The following is a 23,438-nucleotide window of genomic DNA, read 5'->3' as shown; positions in this document are numbered from 1 at the left end:
TATTTATGAAATTTTGTTGCAGGTATTGTATTAATATATTAAAGCTGGTAAAAAGACTACTACATGACATTGAAAGACAGTTATTTATTCTGGAATAACTTTAATCTTTCCAAGAAAAGTTCATCTTTGGGAATTTATATAACTACTATGTGCATTCATATGTTTTGATTACCTTTAATTTGGGGGGCTTTGTTTTCAGAATGCTGTTGAATATAGAATCAAAATATATGGCTTTTTTTATGCTTCAGAGAAGGAGGGAAGAAAGGTTGGAAAGAGGGGAGTTGTGGCTATTGTTTTTTCATTTTTTGTGACATTGTAGGATCATAGAGTAAATGATGGATTTGTTTGTTTTTCAGATATGAGGATCAATGATGCAGACTGCTGGGTTCGATGAAGCTGGGCATTTATAACTAGATTCATTAAGGAATACAAAGAAAATATTTAAAGGGATCAATAATGGTGTCTTCTGGTTGCAGAATGCGAAGTCTGTGGTTTATCATTATAATCAGCTTCTTACCGAATACAGAAGGTAAGATACAGTTTAAATTTTTACTTTTTAAGTTCAGGAAAACTTAAAATAGTCAATCTTTTTATATATATATAGGAGTGACTAGAATGAATATTTTTTATTATTTTAGAATTAAGCATTAAATAGATTTCCTGAATATCATATTCTTTTTCTGATGATTGAATTAGTTTTTTACATAGCTGTGTATTATAGAAAGTGCTAGAAGTCTAAATTTATATTTTACATATATTTATAAATATAATCATTATAAATAGTCCTGAGAGAAGAAACCAAAAGCTTTGCTTTGGTATATAGTTTACATTTATTGATTGACTAAATTTTTCCAATAAAATTGAAAATATTTCATGATAACTCTTTCATTTCATCTTTAGTTTTGTCTGCTTCTTAAGTGTGTGGTCATTGTTCTAAAACTTATAAATAATTTTTTTTAATTTTCTGGAAAAAGGTGTTTTTTATTAGTTCTTCCTTTCTCATGTTATCTTTTTGAAGGTAGACCTGATTTTTGAAGAAAAGAATACACTTAGAGGGTTAATTAACTAATTGAAACCATAGTTACTATATGGATTTTCTGGTATCCATTATTTTTTTAATGTTACATATTATTTCCATGTGAAAATGACGTTCTTTCAGGTGCTTTTTTACAGAGTAGGTCTGAAGTTAATGTGGCGCTAAAATATGTTAATTTTATGGCTAGTTGGTAGTGGTAGTCATTGTATTCAGTATGGAAAATCTGTGAAAGAAATGTACAATCTCTGAGAAATGTATGTAAAATGTAATGGATTTTTTGTCACAATTAAGTATTCTTGAAGAAAATGTCTTAGAATTTTAAAATTGGCTTTATATGTACTTTTAAATGGTCCCATCCCATTTATACCTATTAACAAAATAGTAGGTAGGGAAAAAAGAGGCATACTATCAACTAATAGATAGTAGATTATAATTCCAATGTCTTTGTAATAAGCTTCAAAATGTTACCAGTTTTCTGTTCTAGCCCCTACTTTCAATATATTGATATAACTTAATATAATTTAGATAAATAACAAGTTGAGAAAAATTTTTAAATAAGAACTTTTGTGTTCAGGAAGTAAATAATGCTCACCTGGGTTTAAGTCACACATGAAAGTTGCAAATGGGTTAGTATTTTATTTTCAGAAGATATTGCTCTTTACATCAGAATTGAAAGATACATCAAATCTAACATTAAAATGTAGTGTCTGAATGAATAGTACTGTAATGATAAACAATGAGCAGAAACTGAGTTAATATCAATCTCTGGCTTGAAATTATGAAAATCTTGTGTGTCATGTATAATTTTGCATCTGTTTTTGGAGGGGGGACACTAACTGAATTCGTGCTGTTATATTTGAATGTTTTCATACATTTAAAAAGTGTGGATCAGTGGCTCATTAGTCCACATAATAAAAAAATTTCCAATCAAAATAGAGACCACTTTACTGACACAGTTGGTTAACTTAGCAGGGGGCTAGCAAACTAGTGACTTTTTCATGAGATACTGCAGTTTTATTTCTAGTGTCACCTATTAGGTCAGGATTCATATCTGCTGTTAAGAGAATTTCATTTTTTGGCACATGAGGCCAGGGGGTGTTACTTTTGAAGCAGTTCCCTCCTACAGGTAAAAAGAACCTGGGAGGAACCCACACTGCTACCTGCGAGAGCAGACACAGTTACTGCGCACCGCACTGTTAACAACATTGTTCAGGGGTCACGTGGTTTTGTCTTAGAAAAAGTTTTATGTGACGTGATAGACCTGTTTTGCCAGCCAGCAGATAATGCTCTATGAACACCTATAGAGAAAACCTATCAAAGTTAGGTATGAGAGCACAGGAAAGAAGATATAAAATTAACCTTTTAGCCATTGAGTTTCTTTGGGTCCCTTATGTGATTGTTACCTTTTTAGATCTTACAGAAATGAGCACTTTTTGTGTCAGCTCCTGAATCTTTGCTGATAAACTCAGATAAGGCTTTTAGGTGGTTTCTTTCCTCCTTCCTCATTTATTGCGTGACTAAATTTGAGCCAGTTGTTTAGGGTTCAGACATATGCAAGGCACGGTCCCTTCTCTTGAGGAGTTCGTGGTCTTGTGCGGGGGTCTAAACCTCAAATAACTCCTGGAGGTCTGCAGTAGGCAGGAAAGTGCTTGCGGGGGGACCCATGATTGCCTTTCCAGTATTTAGCCTGCTTTTGCCAATCTTCCGATTTTTCAGTAGAAACCAGACATTAGATTTTTAAGTAGTAGCAACTAATTTAGACTAAAAAAAAAAGAAAAAGCCTGTGTATTGTGTTCAGCCAGGGACCGTGCCTTCCTTTTCAAGGCTTTCTTTTCTTCTGTTTAGAGAAGTGTTTTACCTTAGTATTTGATTTTAAAGACTTAACATAATTTTAGATTTGTTTGACATGTCTGTATATGAAAGGTTAATTTCCACATATGCAAGAAGGAATTACATATTTGTTCTCAGTCCAGGCATATATTATAGTTAGGTCATGTTTTGTGTGCATGTTAAAGAACAGATCACTAAGCTTATTTTTGTGTGTTTTACCATGGTAAAAGCTAATTGTATAAAGGTTTAGTTGTTAGAATTAGCTTATCTTACATTGCTATCTGTCTCCATTTTTTTATAAGCTACTATTTAATAGAATAAAGTTTCATCCATTGAAATTTACTGATTTTTGCAAAGTAGGAACAATATTTTATTGTTTATCCTTCCAAGTCTTTCCTGTGTATTTTTGAAAGTTATGTTTAAAATTTTCAAGAAAAATGATTATAAAAAAAACAGAAAATACTCTGAATTTTTTTTAGAATTTATTTTACTCCCAGAGAACTAACCTCAGGCCTTTCAAAAATCAGTTTTGTTGTGCTTTGGTTCTTTTGGCCAGTTTTTATAAGACTAGTAACCCACTGTGGAATCATGTATCAGTAAGTAGGAAAGTAAATTGAATTTTTGTGTCCTGGAGAATTAAATTATGCTATATAATGGAGCCCTAGCAAGTATAAGTCAAGATATATGAAGGCTTGCGAAAGTGACAAGTTACAAATAATAGCAGTTCTTCAGCAAAGTAGACAATATGGATATCAGGTTGAGTTCTTTATGCAGTGAGTATGTAATTAGATTTTATTAGTTGAAATTTTAATTAACTCATTAAATTGTTGCTTATCCTTATTTCAGAGAAACTATTATGCCAGGTATAAATGCCAGATATGCCAGATAGAGCTTCAAATATTTATATACATACATACATATATATGTATATATACACACACACCTTAAGGAAATTTAAGAACATAGCTGTAGAAGTAGTATCTTAGAAGCTTTTATATTTTAAATTTTCTAAGAACATTTTACAGTGACTTTTGTGTTAATGATGTCTCAGGAAAAAATGTTTGGCTGTAGGATACAGTTAGGTGGCAGGAAAAAAGTTGATCTAGGGGTCACATATGAATTTTAAAAACCTGGTTTTGCCCATAAATATTTTTTCAGACCTCTATTTATTTATTCCTTTTAATCTTTCATTCTTTTATTGGTTGTTGCTGCTGCTAAGTCACTTCAGTCGTGTCCGACTCTGTGCGACCCCATAGACGGCAGCCCAGCAGGCTCCCCCGTCCCTGGGATTCTCCAGGCAAGAACACTGGAGTGGGTTGCCATTTCCTTCTCCAGTGCATGAAAGTGAAAAGTGAAAGCGAAGTCGCTCAGTGGTGTCCAACCCTCAGCGACCCCATGGACTGCAGCCTACCAGGCTCCCCCGTCCATGGGATTGTCCAGGCAAGAGTACTGGAGTGGGGTGCCATTGCCTTCTACATACATATAATGAGCTGTTCAGAATTTATATTTACACACACACAGAAAAGTCACCTTCACAAAGGCAAGGATCTTTTTTGTTGTTCATCGACATGCAAGTGACTAGAACAATGCCTGACTTATGGTAAGCACTCTATATCCATCACATGAATAGCATAAATCTTTAAAGAGGGTCATAGTCTCAATAGTTGAAAGCTTTAAACAGTTGTAATAACAGAGTGATAAGTGCCATGATGGTGATATTTCAGAAGCGTTGGGATAAAGTGTAGTTGAGTGAGTATGTATGTGTCTGGAAATGCTTCTAGCCTGAAGTGATGTTGATTCTCGAACTGAATCTCAATTTGGGCTGAACAAGCTTGGTAAAGACAATCGTGAGCATGGCAGTAGAGAAAAACAACATAGAGAATAGCATGGATGTGGAATAGAGTACTGCAGTGGTGCTTAAACTTGAGGAGCAGATGAATCACCTAGAAGTTCTTGGGTGGGGCCCACGTATTTGCATTTCTGACAAATTTCTGGGATGAGGCTGATGTTGCTCAGCATCACAGTTAAGAACCACTGTGATAGTATATGTGTATGGGTGGTTGAGGTGAGGTATATGGCAACATGGGTGTGGATATAAACTAACTTTAAAAGGTTTTTTCAGAAAAAGTTATGATTTAATTCACTGTGATTCAGAAGTGGTAACCAGTTATCTATACATTTTCATATGATTCTTTATCCTTCTGATCAGCCTCCTTGGGCATAATTTTAGGCTTCAAAAGGGGATTTTTTTTTTTTTTTCTCTTTTTAAACTTTGTACTGAGAAAGAAAACAAGTGGAAAATTGACTTGAGATTGAAAATTTCAGCAAGGTACATGGGGATTTGGCTGTATCACTCCTATTAAACTAACTCCCATTAAATTAATAGGAATTGTACAGCATATCTGTGTTCACTGCATGGCAAATATCATCTTATTTTTTTAATTTGCAAATTATGTAAGTTAACACTGATTTGAAACAAAGCATTTTTTAAAATGTTTTTATTTATATTTTTAGTGCAGATGAATGTGATTTTATTCCTTAAGAAAGTATCTAGCTATATTGGTCTTAGGACACTTTAAATATTCTTTATTGTGTTATATGTGTGCAGGGTTAATTTATTTGCAGCAGATTTCTTCTACATAAGTAGTGATATAATTCTGTATCAAAAATATAAATATAATTAATGCCACTTACATACTATATTAAGTTCCTCCGATCTTTTAAAAACCAAATGCTGCAGAGTACTCCTACTAGGATTTTACCAGTTCTGATTATGACTCAAAATTTAAAAAAAAACAAAATATTAATCTATTTGTTGGAAACAGTGTCCAAATATGCATATTTAATATACATGGAGATTAAGTTCTAGTGCTCGGTTGTTGATTTTTTTTCTTCTTACTTTTTCTTCTCATTTTCCACTTTAAGATTAAGCCTCTCTTGCTTCTTTTTCCAGTATTTGGAAAAGGTTAATTTGTCCATGATCTCTGTTGATTCACTAGTAAGTCTATTACTGGTGGAAAAGTGTTATAAGTCAGTGTGTTACACACAACAGCCACGCAACATACCTCTATAAAACTCTATTGCTTGGCTGTTTAAGTTTTTTAAACTTTTGTGTTCTTACTGGAAAGACTGCATCAAAGATTTATTTGTTTAATTTATTTAATAAATCTTTAAATTTATTTAATAAATCTTTAATTTATTTAATAAATGTATTATGAAGTAATTTGCTAAAAAGTAAAGTGGTCATAAATTTGTCCATACAAAAGTGAATTTTTGTAATATTGATTTTATATTCACATTAGACATTTATCACAGCTCTTGTTACAGTTTGAAATGATCAATAGTATATTAAAGGCGGCTTAATTAAAAGCATAGGAGGCATATAGAGCACCTTAATTTTGCTGAATGGTAATTGTGTTCATTCCTCTGAAGTAATTTCAGTTTTGATGAATCTCTTGCCTCATTTTTGGAATTAATACACCTTTTCACTTTTTTATGTACTGTGGTATTAGAGACTAAGATAATATAAATGATTGAGCACATATGAGTATTAATGTAGAGCCGCTATTTCTCTAAGAACTATTTATCTGACACGTTACTAAGGGAGTGTCTTACTGAAACATATGCTTGGTACCCTATGGTACTCTTTATTTTCTTTTCACCTCCTACAATGACAGAGAATGACATATGACAGCCGTGCAGTCTACATTTATTAGACATCAATGTGGATTAGTGAATATCTCATGACATCTTTCAACCCTTTTCTTGAACTCCTTTGTCAACTTGAGAGAAGTGATTCCAGGAGAATACCTAGCCTTGGCCCTGGGATCTTTTGGTAAGGCTGAGAAGGGAATTCCATATCAGAGCTTTAGAGCTTTAGGAACCAAAACAACATTTATAATCCTTCCTTAGCAGCATGGGACTCTACTGAATTTGACTTTTATGTTCACCATTATTCTTGCTTTGAGGGTTTATTTTTCTTAAGTTTTCCCCTTCTCCTGAATACATTCTCACTGAGAAAGGATAGAAAATAAGAAAGTTAAGAATTTAAAACTGTTCATAATTCTAGGACCTAAATATAACTAACCACCATATAGTTCCCTTTGTTTCCCCCAACACACATGATAAAACAAAATTACAATGTATAAAACAAAATTAGGTTCTTCCTTTCCATATACTGATTTTCTACTTTATTATCATAATTTGTATTACCTTGTCATTATATATTTAGATAAAAGATTTTAACAGCTGCATTGTAATTTATCGTGTATATGTCAAAACTGATTTAATACTCCCTATCTGTTGGCCATTTGAATGAAATTTCTTTTAAGTAAATTAAATATCTATATCTTTTTCATCATATTTGCTCATTTTCTGGGAGTGAATTTCTAGAACTCTGATTATTATATCAGGCATGTGTACATATTCCAAACTAGTTTTTGGAAAGGTTATGCACATGTTCACTTTGATTACTAATCTGTGAAATACCAGTTTATGTGCTTTACTGGCATTGATTTACATTTTTAAAAGAATTAACAGTCATGTAAAAAAAAAAGAAATATTGTAAGTTAAATTTGCAATTTGAGAGATAATTGTGAGGACAAAAACATTTTATATGTTTTTTTTCCATTTTATATGGGTTTACTTATTGACGGATTGTAATTTTGATGTAAATTTTTTGTTAATTACCTTTCCCAATTTTTCTATTTATGTCGTTATAGGTATTTTTATTTTTTAAACTCTTTGATGATACCATTTTGTCATTTTTATTATAAAAATTGTATTTGCCTTTTAATTCGTATTGCTTAATTTTAAAAGAAAATTTCAAATAGAAGAATTTTATAAAATAACACTAGCCACAGATTTAACAGTTATCAGTATTTTACTTGATTTGCTTTATTTATCTCTTTTTCCAACTTTTTGATGTTTAGCTCTTTGCTTCTGTGAAGTCTTACATTATTTTTCCACTTAAAAATCTTGAGATTAAATGTTTATTCACTTGTATTTCCCTGTGTTTCTTAAATGCGTTTATTTAAAATTTTAATCATTAGGAAATTACTTTGTTATAAGGTGAGAGCTAAGGTTTCAGTTAATTTTGAAGGGAATAGACTAATATTAAATCATTTGAAATCAATCAGATTTTAACTAACAAAGTAGATGAATTTGGGACATACCCAAATTAAAAAATGGTAATGGAAAATAGTTTTTAAAAAAAGGAGGGAAAAACATAATTTATATTTACACAGATTGAACTATGGATGAAAATGTTAATGTTATGATTCCAATAATAATGCTACTGAAATGATTTGTTTTTGCATAGTCTGTTTAATAAAGTTTGTTTTTAAGGAATTTTTCCTGTTAAATTGAGAGAAAGCGAGACTGGCAAGCAAAAAATAGGACATTAGTGATTAAAATACTTTTTGAAATACCCTGTAGTGATAATCTTTATTTTGAGAATTTTAGAATATCAAGAAACACAACAATTTTATGGAAACAATAGAGGAATTCAGATAAAGTAGAGTTTTGTTTTGCATATAAGGATTTAATCAAAAAAGATTAAGTAAAATTCCCTTTTATTTTGCTGGCTATTTATAGAGCATTTCTTATATCGCTGTATACCTGTCTATCTAATGTGTGTGTGTGTCTGTATTAATCATTAGTTCTCTCTCCACTTACTGATTTTTCTTTTTCTCTTTGTAGTACTAAAATCTAAACCAAGCAGTACATATGCCTGATACTAAATTTAGGTTTTGATTAGAATCAGTATAATAGGTTAGTAAGAGTGTCCAGGACTTAATAACTTAGTCAAAGACAGTAAAAAGGGTTGATGGGGCATTGCTGTTGGTAGTGGGGAGAGAGCTCTTTGTTGGATTTTAAGCGACCCACTTGTATATGACAGAATGCTGTGGTGAGGTGGTTGATGGTGGCAGATTGATTCAAAAGTTGTAAGTAAAGTGAAAGAGACATGTGGTGCAGGTTAAGTGCATTCTATTGTTTAAAGAAAGTACTTTTTATAATTTTCTTTTTTGACTGTTTGTAGTGAAAGTGAAATTCACTCAATTGTGTCTGACTCTTTGCAACCCCGTGGACTATACACAGTCCGTGGAATTCTCTAGGCTAGAATCCTGGAGTGGATAGCCTTTCCCTTCTTAAGGGGATCTTCCCAATCCAGGGATAGAACCCAGGTCTCCCTTGCAGAAAGAAGGGAAATGGGATTCAGTGCTAGGACAGGAAGACTCATCTAGGAAAGGAGAATGTATATTTTGATACAAGGAGAGGAAGGTTCAGGAAGGGATGTGTACAGGAGAAGAAATGTAAGGGAGGTCTTGCTGGATGTTTTTAATCTTCTTTATACTAGTGCTCCTCAAAATTTAAATCTACATATAAATCACTTTGTTGTTTTGTTGATCAGGTGTGTCTGATTCTTTATGTGTGATGTCTTAGTTGCTCAGTTGTGTCCAACTCTTTACCACCCCATGAACCATAGCCCGCCAGGCTCCTCTGTCCCGGAGGATTCTCCAGGCAAGAATAATGGAGTGGGTTGCCATGCCCTCCTCTAGTCTAGGGGATCTTCCCAACCCAGGGGTTGAACCCAAGTCTCCCACATTGCAGGCTAATTCTTTACCATTGAGCCAGCAGGAAATTCCTTAATTCACTTGGAGAAACTGTTAATATGTAGATTCTGATTCAGGAATCTGGAATGGTCCTTGAGAATCTGCATTTCTAATAACCTCCCAGGTGATCTTGAGGCTGATGATCTGTGAGAGGACATCTGGATCAAGGAGTTTGAAGTATTAAAATATTTAGAGAATCAGGTTTTGCATGACACTGATTTCTACCTTTGCAAATTGAAGTTTGTTTCTTACCTTACTTAACAGCACAGTTGAAATATTAAAATATTAGCACTTTCAGTTTTATAATTCATTTTATTTAAAAAAGGAACTAAGCTACCTTGGAACTTTCTACTGAACTTTTCTGCATTTTGTTACACTTTTAGACCTATTTTGTATGCTTTCAACTGACCTTTTATTTGATGATTTGTATTGAAAAATCCCTGAGTAACAATGCAGTTTGACCCTTTCTCCCTGATATTTTCCTCTATTCCCCATTGATCTGGCCTACTTTCATTCTGTTACATGGAAGCATCATTTTAATAGCATTATACTATAATTGTTATTACTTAAAGTAGCATTATAAAGTCAGGTATTACAAAGTGTATATTATTAATTCATTTAGGAAAATTTTATACTTTACTAACTTTTCAAAGTCAACATGTTTCAAACTAAGAATTGTCATTTTCACTTCAATATTATTACCTTGACATGTTAATACCACAAAAGTAAGGATGTAAACCTATTGAAAAGAGTACTGAATGTAAACTTGTTATCAAAAACAGCTCACTTAAGATCATCTAATGGTTTTTCCATTTTGTAGTATTATGTATAATCAAAGCTTTTATTTCTTTATTTTAATTTTATTTTCTTTTCCTGTCAGAGATAAAGTTACTCATCTAATTTATTTTGGCTTTATGATAATACAGATCACAAATTACATTTATTTATTCATGAAGTTCATTAGGTTCATTAGCTTTTTAAAGCCAGATAAAAGGTAAGTGCACAGCAAATTTTAAACAAAGAGAATTCTATATAGGATTTTAGAGATCAAAATAGTTTTACAAAATTTTTTGGTGGAATTGAGGAATTTTAGACTTAAAATCACAACTTGGAAATTAGTTAGTAGTGTAAATGTTTTTGGTTTGCTAATGAAGAAACAGTCCTGCCAAGATTGTTCTTTTGCCAAACTCTAGTTATTGCCAGTCCATTTTTCTTTTTGTGGAACTTAATATTTAGCCTCAGATCATTGGTGTATTTTTTTAACTCATGAGGTTGTCATTCAGAATATTTCAGAAATACCTGAAAGTATATTGCCTACATTGTTTAACTTGATGAAGATAAAAAAAAAAAATCGCTTATTTCAGAGCTCTTCAAATTGTTACTATTGCACATTAAAACCTGTACTGATTGACTTTATTTTGAAGTATAAATAACTTATTACAGAAGGACCAATCTTGCTAACTCTCTGCAACTTTTAGATAATCTTCAGAAGTTATACAGCCACAGGCATACTTTTCTTATAAAAATGTCATTATTTCTCTTTAAAAGTACAAACGATTATTGAAAATGATTAACTACCCAGAACTCTGAAAAACTGAAAAAGCACAGTAATAATTTAAACTTTCACTGTATTTATCGCTTGACACTGATTAGCAGTCTTTTGGAAAGCTGAGGCATGCCTTTGCAGCCCCTCCTTCAGGTATGGGTTTTAGACCTTATCTTTTCCCTTTTGTTTCCTTAGGACAGGAAGCTCATTTAATCCTTAGCTTTGTTTTAGAGTTTCGGCAAACAGAGACTATCCCTGTCAGCTTTCAAAAGCTCTTACTTTTGTTGCAATAATGGCACTCAGTGTAGATTCTGGGATCCTGCTTTATTTACCAGAAAGCTTACCTTTGAGAGCTGCCACATCATTCTTTCAAATTGTGTTGTTAATTGACTGATAGCAAAGATTGAGTGGAAAACCTTTAGTGACAAAAGATTGGATATAGGTGTGACTCTAGTCTAAAGGCTGGTGAATCTTTGCTTCTTGATCCCATTTCTATTTGTTCTAAAATACTAAATACAGACTAAAAGAACAAAGTACATTTAAAAGCATTCAGAAATGTTAAGCAACAATAAAACTCCATAACCATTTAAATGGCAGCAGCTGACTATTTGAATTAACTTTGTGTTTGGCTTAATTTGGGGCCATAATTATTCCTAACTTACACGTGAGTAGATTTCAATTATAATATCCTATAGGGATTTGTAGCTAAGGCAACTAAAAGAATCATTTTACATAAAGTACTTTTGTTCAACTGATTAGGCAGGTTAAAATGTAATGATGTAAAATTGAAACCCTTCTGACAAGGTCCAAACAAATGTTTCTAGAAAATTTGTTAAAAAAAAATTAACTAATTTTAATTTTAAATAACATTTTGGTCTTTTGGGAAGATAGACTTCATTGTAAAACATATAGACAGACACTGATGTGTCTTAAGATTACATGTTTTATGAAGTAGTGAAGAATTGAAGACATGGACAGATATGTCAATGGAAATATTCCTAAGTAATGTTTATTTGCTTTCTAATCCTTGACATGTAGTTCGACAGCTTGAAATACATAGATTTAGAAGAAAAATACAAATAAATAACTTAAATGACCAGCACCTCTTCTGTATCTTGGAATGCATTTCAAGATGCATTTCAGATCGGAGACTCATTTATAAATTTGAAATGCTATATACAAGAAGTGCAAGGGTTCAGGAATAGTTGACATTGTGCTGCAGTCATAGATACAACCCATATTTAACTTCTCTTTTTAAATACATTCCCTACTGCAGAGCTCACAGTAATTTTGAACACTTTTTCCGGACTGAAACCACTTTATGACTATTAATGCTAGATGATACTTTGGATCCTTACTAATCTATATTATAGAGCAAAGTATTAAGAAAGTGTTTGTTGGCATCAGTAAGATAATTTTTAAGCTTAACAATTAACATTTCATTAGTCTCAGCTGTTTAATGTTAGTCTAGCATAGTGAAGAGAATTTAGAACCAGCAGCTCTGTTCTCATTCTATCTTCTCAGGTTCCCTGTGTCATTTATCCTCCAAGCCCTCAATTCCTCTTTATCCTGTCTCTCCTCCCCTTCTTTACCCTTTCTTTCAGTTTATGGCACCTGCTGCCGTTAAAAAAAAAAAAAAAAATCATTGTCAGTGTATCTTAATGTATATAGTGTGATACTTTTCAGCTGCCAAAACCATAACAGCACACATTTCTACTATATTTAGAGTTTACTCACTTGTTTTTCTAAATTGACAAGAGAAAGCAAAGCAAAGAGGGAGGGAGACACACAGAGACAGCAGAGTAAACTTGGAAATGCTAAATAAAAAAGAAAGAAATTTAACTTAAATCTAGGCAGGTTTATTTTCCATATACTTTTATATGACCATATTTTGAAGAACTATTGATATTATGTATAGGCAATTAAGTTAAATGTTATATGGGAACTGTGCTTATAAAGTACTATTGTTCTGGAGAATTCCATGGACAGAGCAGCTTGGCCCGCTACAGTTCATAGGGCTGCAGATTCAGACACAACTGTTAGTTGAGCAACTAACACTTTCAGTTTTTGAACATCTATGTTAGTTGTTGTCTTTACATGCTATATGTGTATTATTCAGTTGTCAATTCTATGACCAGTTTTTCATGGAGTTAAAATCTAAAAAGTGTAGCATATAATTTAGACTTTGACTTCAGAGTGCAGTTTTCCTCCTGTAGCTTCAGCCAATCTATATTACTAATAATTCCTTAAAAACAATGCCAAGATATTCCAGCCTCCTGGCTATTCATTCTCATTTGTTCTTTAGGGAACTTTTGGAAGCTGGTACCTCTAAAAGGAGACTTTTTCTAATTTAAACAGGAATTCTCTGAATTTATATAGCAGCACAGTTCAGTAGACGAAGTCACTAGTTACAAGTCGTTATTGAGCCCCTGAATGATTAATACAAATAATGTGTCTGGAAAGATACATTTTTATTTTATTTAAATGTTTGTTAATTTAAAATAGCCCCAAGTGGCTAGTGGCTACTATACTGCACAGAACAGTTTATAGTTCTTTTCTTTGTTCACATATGGGGTTTTTTTTGGGGCGGGGGTCATTTCTTACATCTTTTTATGTTTTGGAGAATTCCTTGAAGTCAGGGACAATGTTTTACCTATGTATTATTTATTTTCCATAGTGGAAAAATATTTCAACTAGTTGGGAAGTAATCAGGGAGTGTTTGTACTAAAGCAGTATTTAAAAAACATGTTTCATGCATGGTATAGCAGTTTTACTATTTATCACTGAAACCAGTGTGGTGAGTTTGTGAATATGGCAAAGAATTACATAGCTGTACCCATAGTATGTGGCTTGTAGGAATGGAGTTTTTGGGATTAACAGCTGAGTATAAACCCTAGTTGCTCACAGAACCCTCAGTTCTTAGATGATTTTAAATTATCTGGATAGTAATAACTTTCATCTAAGTCAGCTCATGGTGGCCTCTCTTCTCTAAGTGGAGCATCCCTCTCAAAATCCGGGGATTCCTTGATAGCTCAAACAGCTCAAAGAGTTTGCCTGCCATGTTGGAGACTGGGTGTGATCCCTGGGTCAGGAAGATCCCCTGCAGAAGGAAATGGCAACCCACTCCAGTATACTTGCCTAGAAGATCCCGTGGATGGTAGAGCCTGGTAGGCTATATACCGTGGGGTCACAGAGTTGGACATTACTGAGCAACTTCACATTCACTTTTCACTTTCACTTCTCAAAATCCATTGATGAACCCAGCTAATATTGCCATTTGCTTTCTATGGTTTGAGAGCTTTCAGTTCAGTTCAGTCTCTCAGTCATGTACAACTCTTTGCGACCTCACGGACTGTAGCACACCAGGCCTCTGTGTGCGTCACCAACTCCCAGAGTTTACTCATGTCCATTGAGTCAGAGATGCCATCCAACCATCTCATCCTTTGTTGTCCCCTTCTCTTCCCGTCTTCAATCTTTCCCCGCATCAGGGTCTTTTCCAATGAGTCAGTTCTTTGCATCAGGTGGCCAAAGTACTGGAGTTTCAGCTTCAACATCAGTCCTTCCAATGAACACCCAGGACTGATCTCCTTAAGGATGGACTGGTTGGATCTCCTTGCAGTCCAAGGGACTCTCAAGAGTCTTCTCCAACATCACAGTTCAAAAGCCTCAATTCTTCAGCTCTCAGCTTTCTTTATGGTCCCAACTTTCACATCCATACATGACTATTGGAAAAACCACAGCCTTGACTAGACGGACCTTTGTTGGCAAAGTAATGTTTCTGCTTCTTAATATGCTGTCTACGTTGGTCATAACTTTCCTTCCAAGGAGTAAGTGTCGTTTAATTTCATGGCTGCAATCACCATCTGCAGTGATTTTGGAGCCCACCAAAAATAAAGTCTGTCACTATTTCCCCATCTATTTGCCATGAAGTGATGGGACCAGATGCCATGATCTTAGTTTTTTGAATGTTGAGCTTTAAGCCAGCTTTTCACTCTACTCATTCACTTTCATCAAGAGGCTCTTTAGTTCTTCTTCCCTTTCTGCCATAAGGGTGGTGTCATCTGCATATCTGAGGTTATTATTATTTCTTCCAGCAATCTTGATTCTAGCTTGTGCTTCCTCCAGCCCAGCATTTCTCATGATGTACTCTGCATATAAGTTAAATAAGTAGGGTGAAAATATACAGCCTTGATGTACTCTTTTTCCTATTTGGATCCAGTCTGTTTCCATGTTCAGTTCTAACTGTTGCTTCCTGACCTGCATACAGATTTCTCAAGAGGCAGATCAGGTGGTTTGGTATTCCCATCTCTTAAGAATTTTCCACAGTTTATTGTGATCCACACAGTCAAAGGCTTTGGCATAGTCAATAAAGCAGAAATAGACATTTTGCTGGAACTCTCTTGCTTTTTCGATGATCCAGCGGATGTTAGGAATTTGATCTCTGGTTCCTCTGCCTTTTCTAAAACCAGCTTGAACATCTGGAATTTCACGATTCACGTATTGTTGAAGCCTGGCTTGGAGAATTTTGAGCATTACTTTACTAGTGTGTAAGATGAGTGGAGTTGTGTGGTAGTTTGAGCATTCTTTGGCATTGCCTTTCTTTGGGATTGGAATGAAAACCGACCTTTTCCAGTCCTGTGGCCACTGCTGACTTTACCATATTTGCTGGCATATTGAGTGCAACACTTTCAGCACATCATCTTTTAGGATTTGAAATAGCTCAACTGGAATTCCATCACCTCCACTAGCTTTGTTCATAGTGATGCTTCCTAAGGTGCACTTGACTTTACATTCCAGGATGTCTGGCTCTAGGTGAGTGATCACACCGTGATTATCTGGGTCGTGAAGATCTTTTTTGTACAGTTCTTCTGTGTATTCTTGCCAACTTTTCTTAATATCTTCTGCTTCTGTTAGGTCCCTACCATTTCTGTCCTTTATTGAGCCCATCTTTGCGTGAAATGTTTCCTTGGTGGCTCTGATGACTCACTGGTAAAGAACACACCTGCCAATTCAGGAGACTTGGGTTTGATCCCTGGAAGATCCCCTGGAGAAGGAAATGGCAACTTACTCCAGTAATCATGATTGGGAACTTCCATGGACAGAGGAGCCTGGTGTACTGCAATTCCATAGGGTGACAAAAGAGTTGGGCATGACTTAGCAACTCAACAACAATTGTGAAGGCATCAGTTAAAAAGTGATGAGCAATGAATGTCTCTCATCATTTAGAACATTCTGGTGAGTTTGGCTTGTGCATTTCTTCTTCTAGTAACCAAATAGATATCTGGTTTAACATGCTATCTCTGCCTCTAACATAGGGGGAAAATAAAAGACAAAATCTTTGTTTAGTAGAAATTGCGGTAAACATACAGAGTACTGAAAGTGTTTTCTGTACTCATTAATTTTGGAAAAGAAACCATTTGGCTTAGACTTGGGAGTTATAAAACACCGAAGTTGTACTAAATGGTGTAGCTGTAAATACTTTGTAATTAAAAGATTTGCCTAGAAAATTAAGGAATTTTAATTAATATTTTCAGCATTCATTTCTGGTTTCAGAAATGTTAGTTTCTGAGGGTAACATCTAGTAGTTGATTATCACTTCTTGTTTTATAACGATAAAGATGTCTCTTGAATTGAAACATTATTTTATCAACTTTATTCCTGACTGATTTATATTTATATTAGTAAGTCACTCCATTCTTAAGATGTAAGTTCGGAATTAAAAAAAAAAAAGAATTTTGCTGCCGTTTCAATGGTGGATGTAATAGTAAAGTTCCAGAAATGGTTGAGCTGTACCATGGCTTCCTTACTGGGACAGGTGGTTAATCATCTAAGTGATGACCTGGAAGGAAAAAGGTATAGATTGTTAAGGGAAGAGATACTTATGTATATAACCTAGTATATATGTAGGAGAGGAAAAAAACACCCAAAACAATAGTACTTTATAAGCACAGTTCATATATTTCTTATTTAAATTTGAAGGTAATTAAAATATAACATTTAACTTAATTACCTGTGTATAGTATCAATAGTTTGTCAAAATATGGTCGGATGAAAGCATCTGGAAAATAAACTTGCCTAGATTTAAGTTAAATTTCTCTTTCTTTTTCATTTAGCATTTGCTGGTTTACTCTGCTGTCTCTGTGTCTCTCTCCCTCTCTTGCTTTCTCTCTGTCAATTTAAAGAAAAAGTTAGTAAACTCTATATATATAGTAGAAAGGTGTACTTTTATGATTTTCCAGCTGAAAAGTATCACACTATATACATTAAGATACACTGACACAGTGAATTTTTGTGTTTTTTTTTAACCACTTCATTAAATTACTTTTCTTAATGGTACATAAGAAAACTTTATTGGTGTTTGTTCTGCAGGAAGATCTACCACTTACTTCAGTTTTTCTGTTGGTGGAGTTGAAAAAAGTGCCCAACTGTCAGTCCATTGCAAATTTGAGGAAAGCAGATGTAGCTGGTCCAGAGGATAGAGGGTCTAGTTGGTGCATAAAAAATTCATGTCAGCATTTCGACACTGCATTCTTTTGGGGTATCTGTTATCACTGAATAGGAAACTGTTTCAAATTGACAGGCAGACAGAATGTTGTGCTGAATGTGTAAATTGGAATTATCACATATAGCAGTTCCCTTCGCCAGGTGCCGACTTGGAGCTCAGTTCTACACTCATGTCGAGGGAGTGCCAGGAATAGTTTTATTTGCTAATTATCCCTCATCTCTTCCAATGTCTCATGTTTTTGGTAAACAGCTTGCCCAGGTGTTTTAGGAATGCCTAGCAGGACAATGCAAGGCTGCAGGTGCTTATGTGGCAAGGAGATGCCTTACAGAACACTGAAAACATCTATATCCATGTCTGTGAAGAAGATTATTGCTGTCCAGGGTTTTACTCCCTAAAGCAATGAAAACAATACTTGTCAGTATTTTGTTGGCCCAGAGAAACTGGCTAGGCCAAAAAACTGGGGGTGATTTTAGATTAGAACATTTAATGAGACTTTGTGTTTGAGTCTCTGAAAATAACTGAACAGTGAAGTTTTCCAAGATTGTAAAAAAATGAAATAAAATCAAGTGTTAAAGAAATATTAAAAATATTTTTGTTTCTTCAGACGTTTTGATCTTACTGGAAGATTTACTATTATATGATATAATCCTTGTTTTATTTTATTTATTTAGAAAAAATCTTGTATAGTATAGTACTCTAATGTTGAAAGCAAAACAGAGAATTTTTCATGTTTTATGAATTTATATCACAAGCTATTGCTAAGTACTGCTCAAATTAATTTGTGCTTGAAGCATTTACATTAGTGTTACTTTTCTTGAAATTTAATAACTTGGATCACAAAATTGTTCTTAAATTAGTTCTGTTAATTGTGTTTTTGATTGTCATAAATAATTTTCTAAAAAGAGTTTATGATCTATCTATCCTTTGGGCATTGAATTTTCTTAATACATTTTCCATTGTAGATTGCTTTTTCATTTTCTTTTTTCTAATCATTTTCCCATAATGTTAAGATAATGAAGTACTAAGTACTCAAAATGTGAAGATTTTTATGAAATTTCTTCTAGTTTGCCTAGAACTGTGAAAGTTATCATGGCTTTTTGACAGCCAGTCACATTTCAGTGATACTGCTGAACAATTCACAGGATTTATCCTGTCAGCTTTGATTTAGGATTAGATATTATTGTCTTTTGTATTGACTTTGTCTCTGTTTTTCCTTTCACTGACATATCCCATAGTGAAATTACATTTATACCAGAGTTTCCCATAGAAGTGAGAAAGGGTATATATTCAAAAGCATAAAATTTTGGTCATTTGTTCAAATTCTGACTTTTTAGCTATGTGAATTTGTGTGAATTATTTCACTTGAGTTTACATTTTCATTAATTATAAAATAAGAGAAATACCTGCTTTTTATAACTGTTGACACTTACAAAAGTGATGTTTAAAAATCATGTATTCATTAGTAACTATTGAACACCTGCCACATGCCAGGACTATGCTGTGTGTGAGGCATGGCTCTTGCTGTTAATAAACCTTACAAAAAACTGTGGTACCTTATGATATCTATAAGGGAACTAGAGAGAACTAAAGGTTTTCTGGCAGGGACACTTGAACACACAAGAACTGACCTGCTGAAGAATGAAGCATTCTGGGAGAGGGACTAGCATGTGTAAAAACATTGCCACTGAAAAATGTGAATTGCAAGTGGTTCAATGTGTTTCCAAGGTGAGAGGTGACAGGAGATAGCATTGGATGAAGAATATGGGATATGGGTCAGATCATGTGAAAGAGTTAGGATTTTATCAGATAGGTAACAGATAATTTCAAAGGTGATTTTGTCATATAGGTAACAGATAATTTCAAAGGTAATAGATTTTTGTCTTGGAAGTATTTAGGTTGAGTGGGTTGACTGCTGAAAAGCAGAGAGAACTTTGAATAAGTTCCTGTAGAGTCATGCAATTAACTTGAAAAGTGAAGTAGGTAGAGTATAAACAAATGAAATAAAGCTGGAAAATGCATACTTGTCTAAAGTAGACAGAGGCTACTGAGCTTCAGGTGATTAATTTGTTATTATTTGGTATTTTGTCAAAGTGAGTATGTCAGTTGAACTTTTTTTTTCCCTGAAGAAAACTCAGGTTGGTTTTACATGTTACATCTATGTATTGATGTATTGTTGGCAGTACAACTTTGAATTGTTGACAGTTAATTCAGACACTGAGGGGGTAAATGAAATGTACCTGTGAACTAGATTCATCCTGTGGTCTGCCCATTTGTATCCTTTGTCTTATGATCATTTAGATGACAGTGATCTAGGTGAGGAAGAATGAGACAGTGGCAAAATTTCCAGTGGAATTCAATAAAAAGGAATGAATTGATGAGATTTCAGAAGGAGAATTGATGAGATTTGGTAAATCACTGATGAGGAAAAGAGTTATCTCTTCAAGTTTGCTGGTAGTAATAAGAATGGAGAATAATGGGTGTGTGGGAATAAAATAAACTGGACTGAATTCAGGGAGATTGCCTGTCTGGCTTGCCCTGTGGGATTTAGAAGATGGAAGAAAACTGGTCATCATATCCAGCACAGATCCAAGATGTGGTGTAGCAGGGGTCTGTGGCACTCTGCTCATTTGAAATAGGTTTCCTTTGTATCTGCCTGCTCTTCTCATAACTACCCGTGGGATTTCTTTCCCTCTGCTCTTTCTTTTCCTTATCTTTTTTCTCTTTGTCTTACTCATAGTTTCTGTTCCCTCACATTTTATCTGAGGATGGTATCTTGTGTAATCCATTCAGCCTTGATCCATCATGCATCTTCAGCTTTTTCATTAATCCTGAAATTGCCTCTTGTTTCCCAATTCAATTCTTGAAAAAGAGGGAAACTCATTGGCCTCACTCCTATCTACTCATGGAGCCATATCGTACACTGTTCTTGGGATCATGTCTGGCTGCCCTTGAGTTGAAGACCCACATCTTGATCAATTGTGTCGGGTTGTTGGTATGATCTCAGAGTTGGGTTGGTTTGCCTTCTCACCAGTGCCTATGCACCAGACTGTTTTCAGTTAGAGCAAACTCAGTGCTCACAGAAATAGCTGTTTATATTAAGGAATGATGAGAGATAAATGTGGGGAGTCTAGTTGCATTCAGAATTCATCAAGATAGGAAATATATAAAGAGAAATAGATTTGATGGACAATTTGTATAGTCAATTTAATGAAGTTACCACCATTAAAAATGTAAGCAATAATAGTGGGCTCAGACCTTGACAAACTTAACAGTGGGGCATAAATACAGAATTTAAAACATATAAGAAGTAGAAATTTACAATTAACCTTTCATATGGTCTTATGAGTCGGCTCTTCACATCAATACCTTGGCCACCTGATGGGAACAGCTGACTCGTTAGAAAAGAACTTGATGCTGGGAAAGATTGGAGGCAGGAAGAGAAGGGGATGACAGAGTATGAGATGTTTAGATGGCATCATGGACTCAATGGACATAAATTTGAGCAAGCTCTAGGAGATGGTGAAGGAGAGGGAAGCCTGGCCTGCTACAGTCTATGGGGTCACAAAGAGTTGGACATGACTGAGCGACTGGTCAACAGTGGTCTTGATAATGGGCTTCCCTGGTGGTCCAGTGGTAAAGAATCCGCCTACAATGCAGGAGAGGTAGGTTTGGTCTCTGGATTGGGAAGATCCCCTGGAGAAGGAAATGGCAGCCCACTCCAGTATTCTTGCCTTGGAAATCTCATGGGCTGAGGGGCCTGGTGGACTATAGTCCATGGGGTCACAAAGAATTGGACACAGCTATTAAACACACATGTGGTCTTAATGTTCCATAAGCCTACTATATGAAGCTTGCTTTAATTATAAAATAATAAACATGGATAATCCAAGTCTATGCCCCGATCAGTAATGCTGAAGAAGCTGAAGTTAACAGTTCTATGAAAACCTACAAGACCTTCTAGAACTAACACCCCCAAAAGATGTCTTTTTCATTATAGGGGACTGGAATGCAAAAGTAGGAAGTCAAGAAACACCTGGATAACAGGCAGATTTGGTCTTGTAGTACAGAATGAAGCAGGGCAAAGGCTAATAGAGTTCTGCCAAGAGAACACACTATTCATAGCAAACACCCTCTGCCAACAACACTAGAGAAGACTCTACCCATGGACACCCCCAGATGGTCAACAGTGAAATCAGATTGGTTATATTCTTTGCAGCCAAAGATGGAAAAGCTCTATACAGTCAGCAAAAACAAGACCAGGAGCTGACTGTGGCTCAGATCATGAACTCCTTATTGCCAAATTCAGACTTAAATTGAAAAAAAGTAGGGAAAACCACTAGACCATTCAGGTATGACCTAACTCAAATCCCTTATGACTATACAGTGGGAGTGGGAAATTGATTTCAGGAACTAGATCTGAAGTGCCTGATGAGCTATGGACGGAGGTTCATGACACTGTACAGGAGACAGGAATCAAGACCGTCCCCAAGAAAAAGAAATGTAAAAAAGCAAAATGGCTGTCTGAGGAGGCCTTAAAATACCTGTGAAAAAAAGAGAAGCAAAAAGCAAAGGAGAAAAGGAAAGATATTACCATATGAATGCAGAGTTACAAAAAATACCAAGGAGAGATAAGAAAGCCTTCTTTAGCAATCAATGCAATGAAATAGAGGAAAACAATAGAATGGGAATGACTAGAGATCTCTTCAAGAAACTTAGATACCAAGGGAACATTTCATGCAAAGATGGGCTCAATAAAGGACAGAAAGGGACCTAACAGAAGCAGAAGGTATTAAGAAGAGGTGGCAAGAATACACAGAAGAACTGTACAAAAAAGATCTTCACGACCCAGATAATCACGATGGTGTGTTCACTCACCTAGAGCCAGACATCCTGGAATGTGAAGTCAAGTGCACCTTAGGAAGCATCACTAAGAACAAGGCTAGTAGAGGTGATGGAATTCCAGTTGAGCTATTCCAAATCCTGGAAGATGATGCTGTGAAAGTGCTGCACTCAATATGCCAGCAAATTTGGAAAACTCAACAGTGGCCACAGGACTGGAAAAGGTCAGTTTTCATTCCAATCCCAAAGAAAGGCAATTCCCAAGAATGCTCAAACTACCGCACAATTGCACTCATCTCACATGCTAGTAAAGTAATGCTCAAAGTTCTCCAAGCCAGGCTTCAGCAATACATGAACCGTGAACTTCCAGGTGTTCAAGCTTGTTTTAGAAAAGGCAGAAGAACCAGAGATCAAAGTCTAATATCCGCTGGATCATCAAAAAAGCAAGAAAGTTCCAGCAAAACGTCTATTTCTGCTTTATTGACTATGCCAAAGCCTTTGACTGTATGGATCACAATAAACTGTGGAAAATTCCGAAAGAGATGGGCATACCAGACCACCTTATCTTCCTCTTGAGAAACCTATATGCAGGTCAGGAAGCAACAGTTAGAACTGGACATGGAACAACAGACTGGTTCCAAATAGGAAAAGGAGTACATCAGGGCTGTATATTGTCACCCTGCTTATTTAACTTATATGCAGAGTACATCATGAGAAATGCTGGGCTGGAGGAAGCACAAGCTGGAATCAAGATTGCTGGAAGAAATAATAATAACCTCAGATATGCAGATGACACCACCCTTATGGCAGAAAGTGAAGAAGGGCTAAAGAGCCTCTTGATGAAAGTGAAAGAGCAGAGTGAAGAAGTTGGCTTAAAGCTCAAGATTCAGAAAACTGAGATCATGGCATCTGGTCCCATCACTTCACGGCAAATAGATGGAAAAACAGTGGAAACAGTGGCAGACTTTATTCTTTTGGGCTCCAGAATTCCTGCGGATGGTGATTGCAGCCATGAAATTAAAAGATGCTTACTCCTTGGAAGGAAAGTTATGACCAACCTACATAGCG

The 23,438-nt window shown here is 34.9% G+C and overlaps 1 protein-coding gene across 12 annotated transcripts in view; it reads left to right on the top strand.

The window, feature by feature from the left end:
* Positions 1-23,438, top strand: part of LPHN2 (latrophilin 2) — a 202,110-nt gene that overhangs the window by 35,804 nt on the left and 142,868 nt on the right. For all 12 annotated transcript variants that reach the window (XM_010857560.1, XM_010857555.1, XM_010857553.1 and 9 more), the window contains one exon: positions 357-529. In XM_010857560.1, the coding sequence (XP_010855862.1) occupies positions 457-529 (73 nt within the window). In that variant the 5' untranslated portion in view covers positions 357-456. The remainder of the gene's footprint in view (positions 1-356; positions 530-23,438) is intronic.

Source organism: Bison bison, unplaced genomic scaffold (assembly GCF_000754665.1).
Source record: "Bison bison bison isolate TAMUID 2011002044 unplaced genomic scaffold, Bison_UMD1.0 scf7180017864382, whole genome shotgun sequence".
Lineage (NCBI taxonomy): Eukaryota > Metazoa > Chordata > Mammalia > Artiodactyla > Bovidae > Bison > Bison bison.
This window is presented reverse-complemented; position numbering and strand designations above follow the sequence as displayed.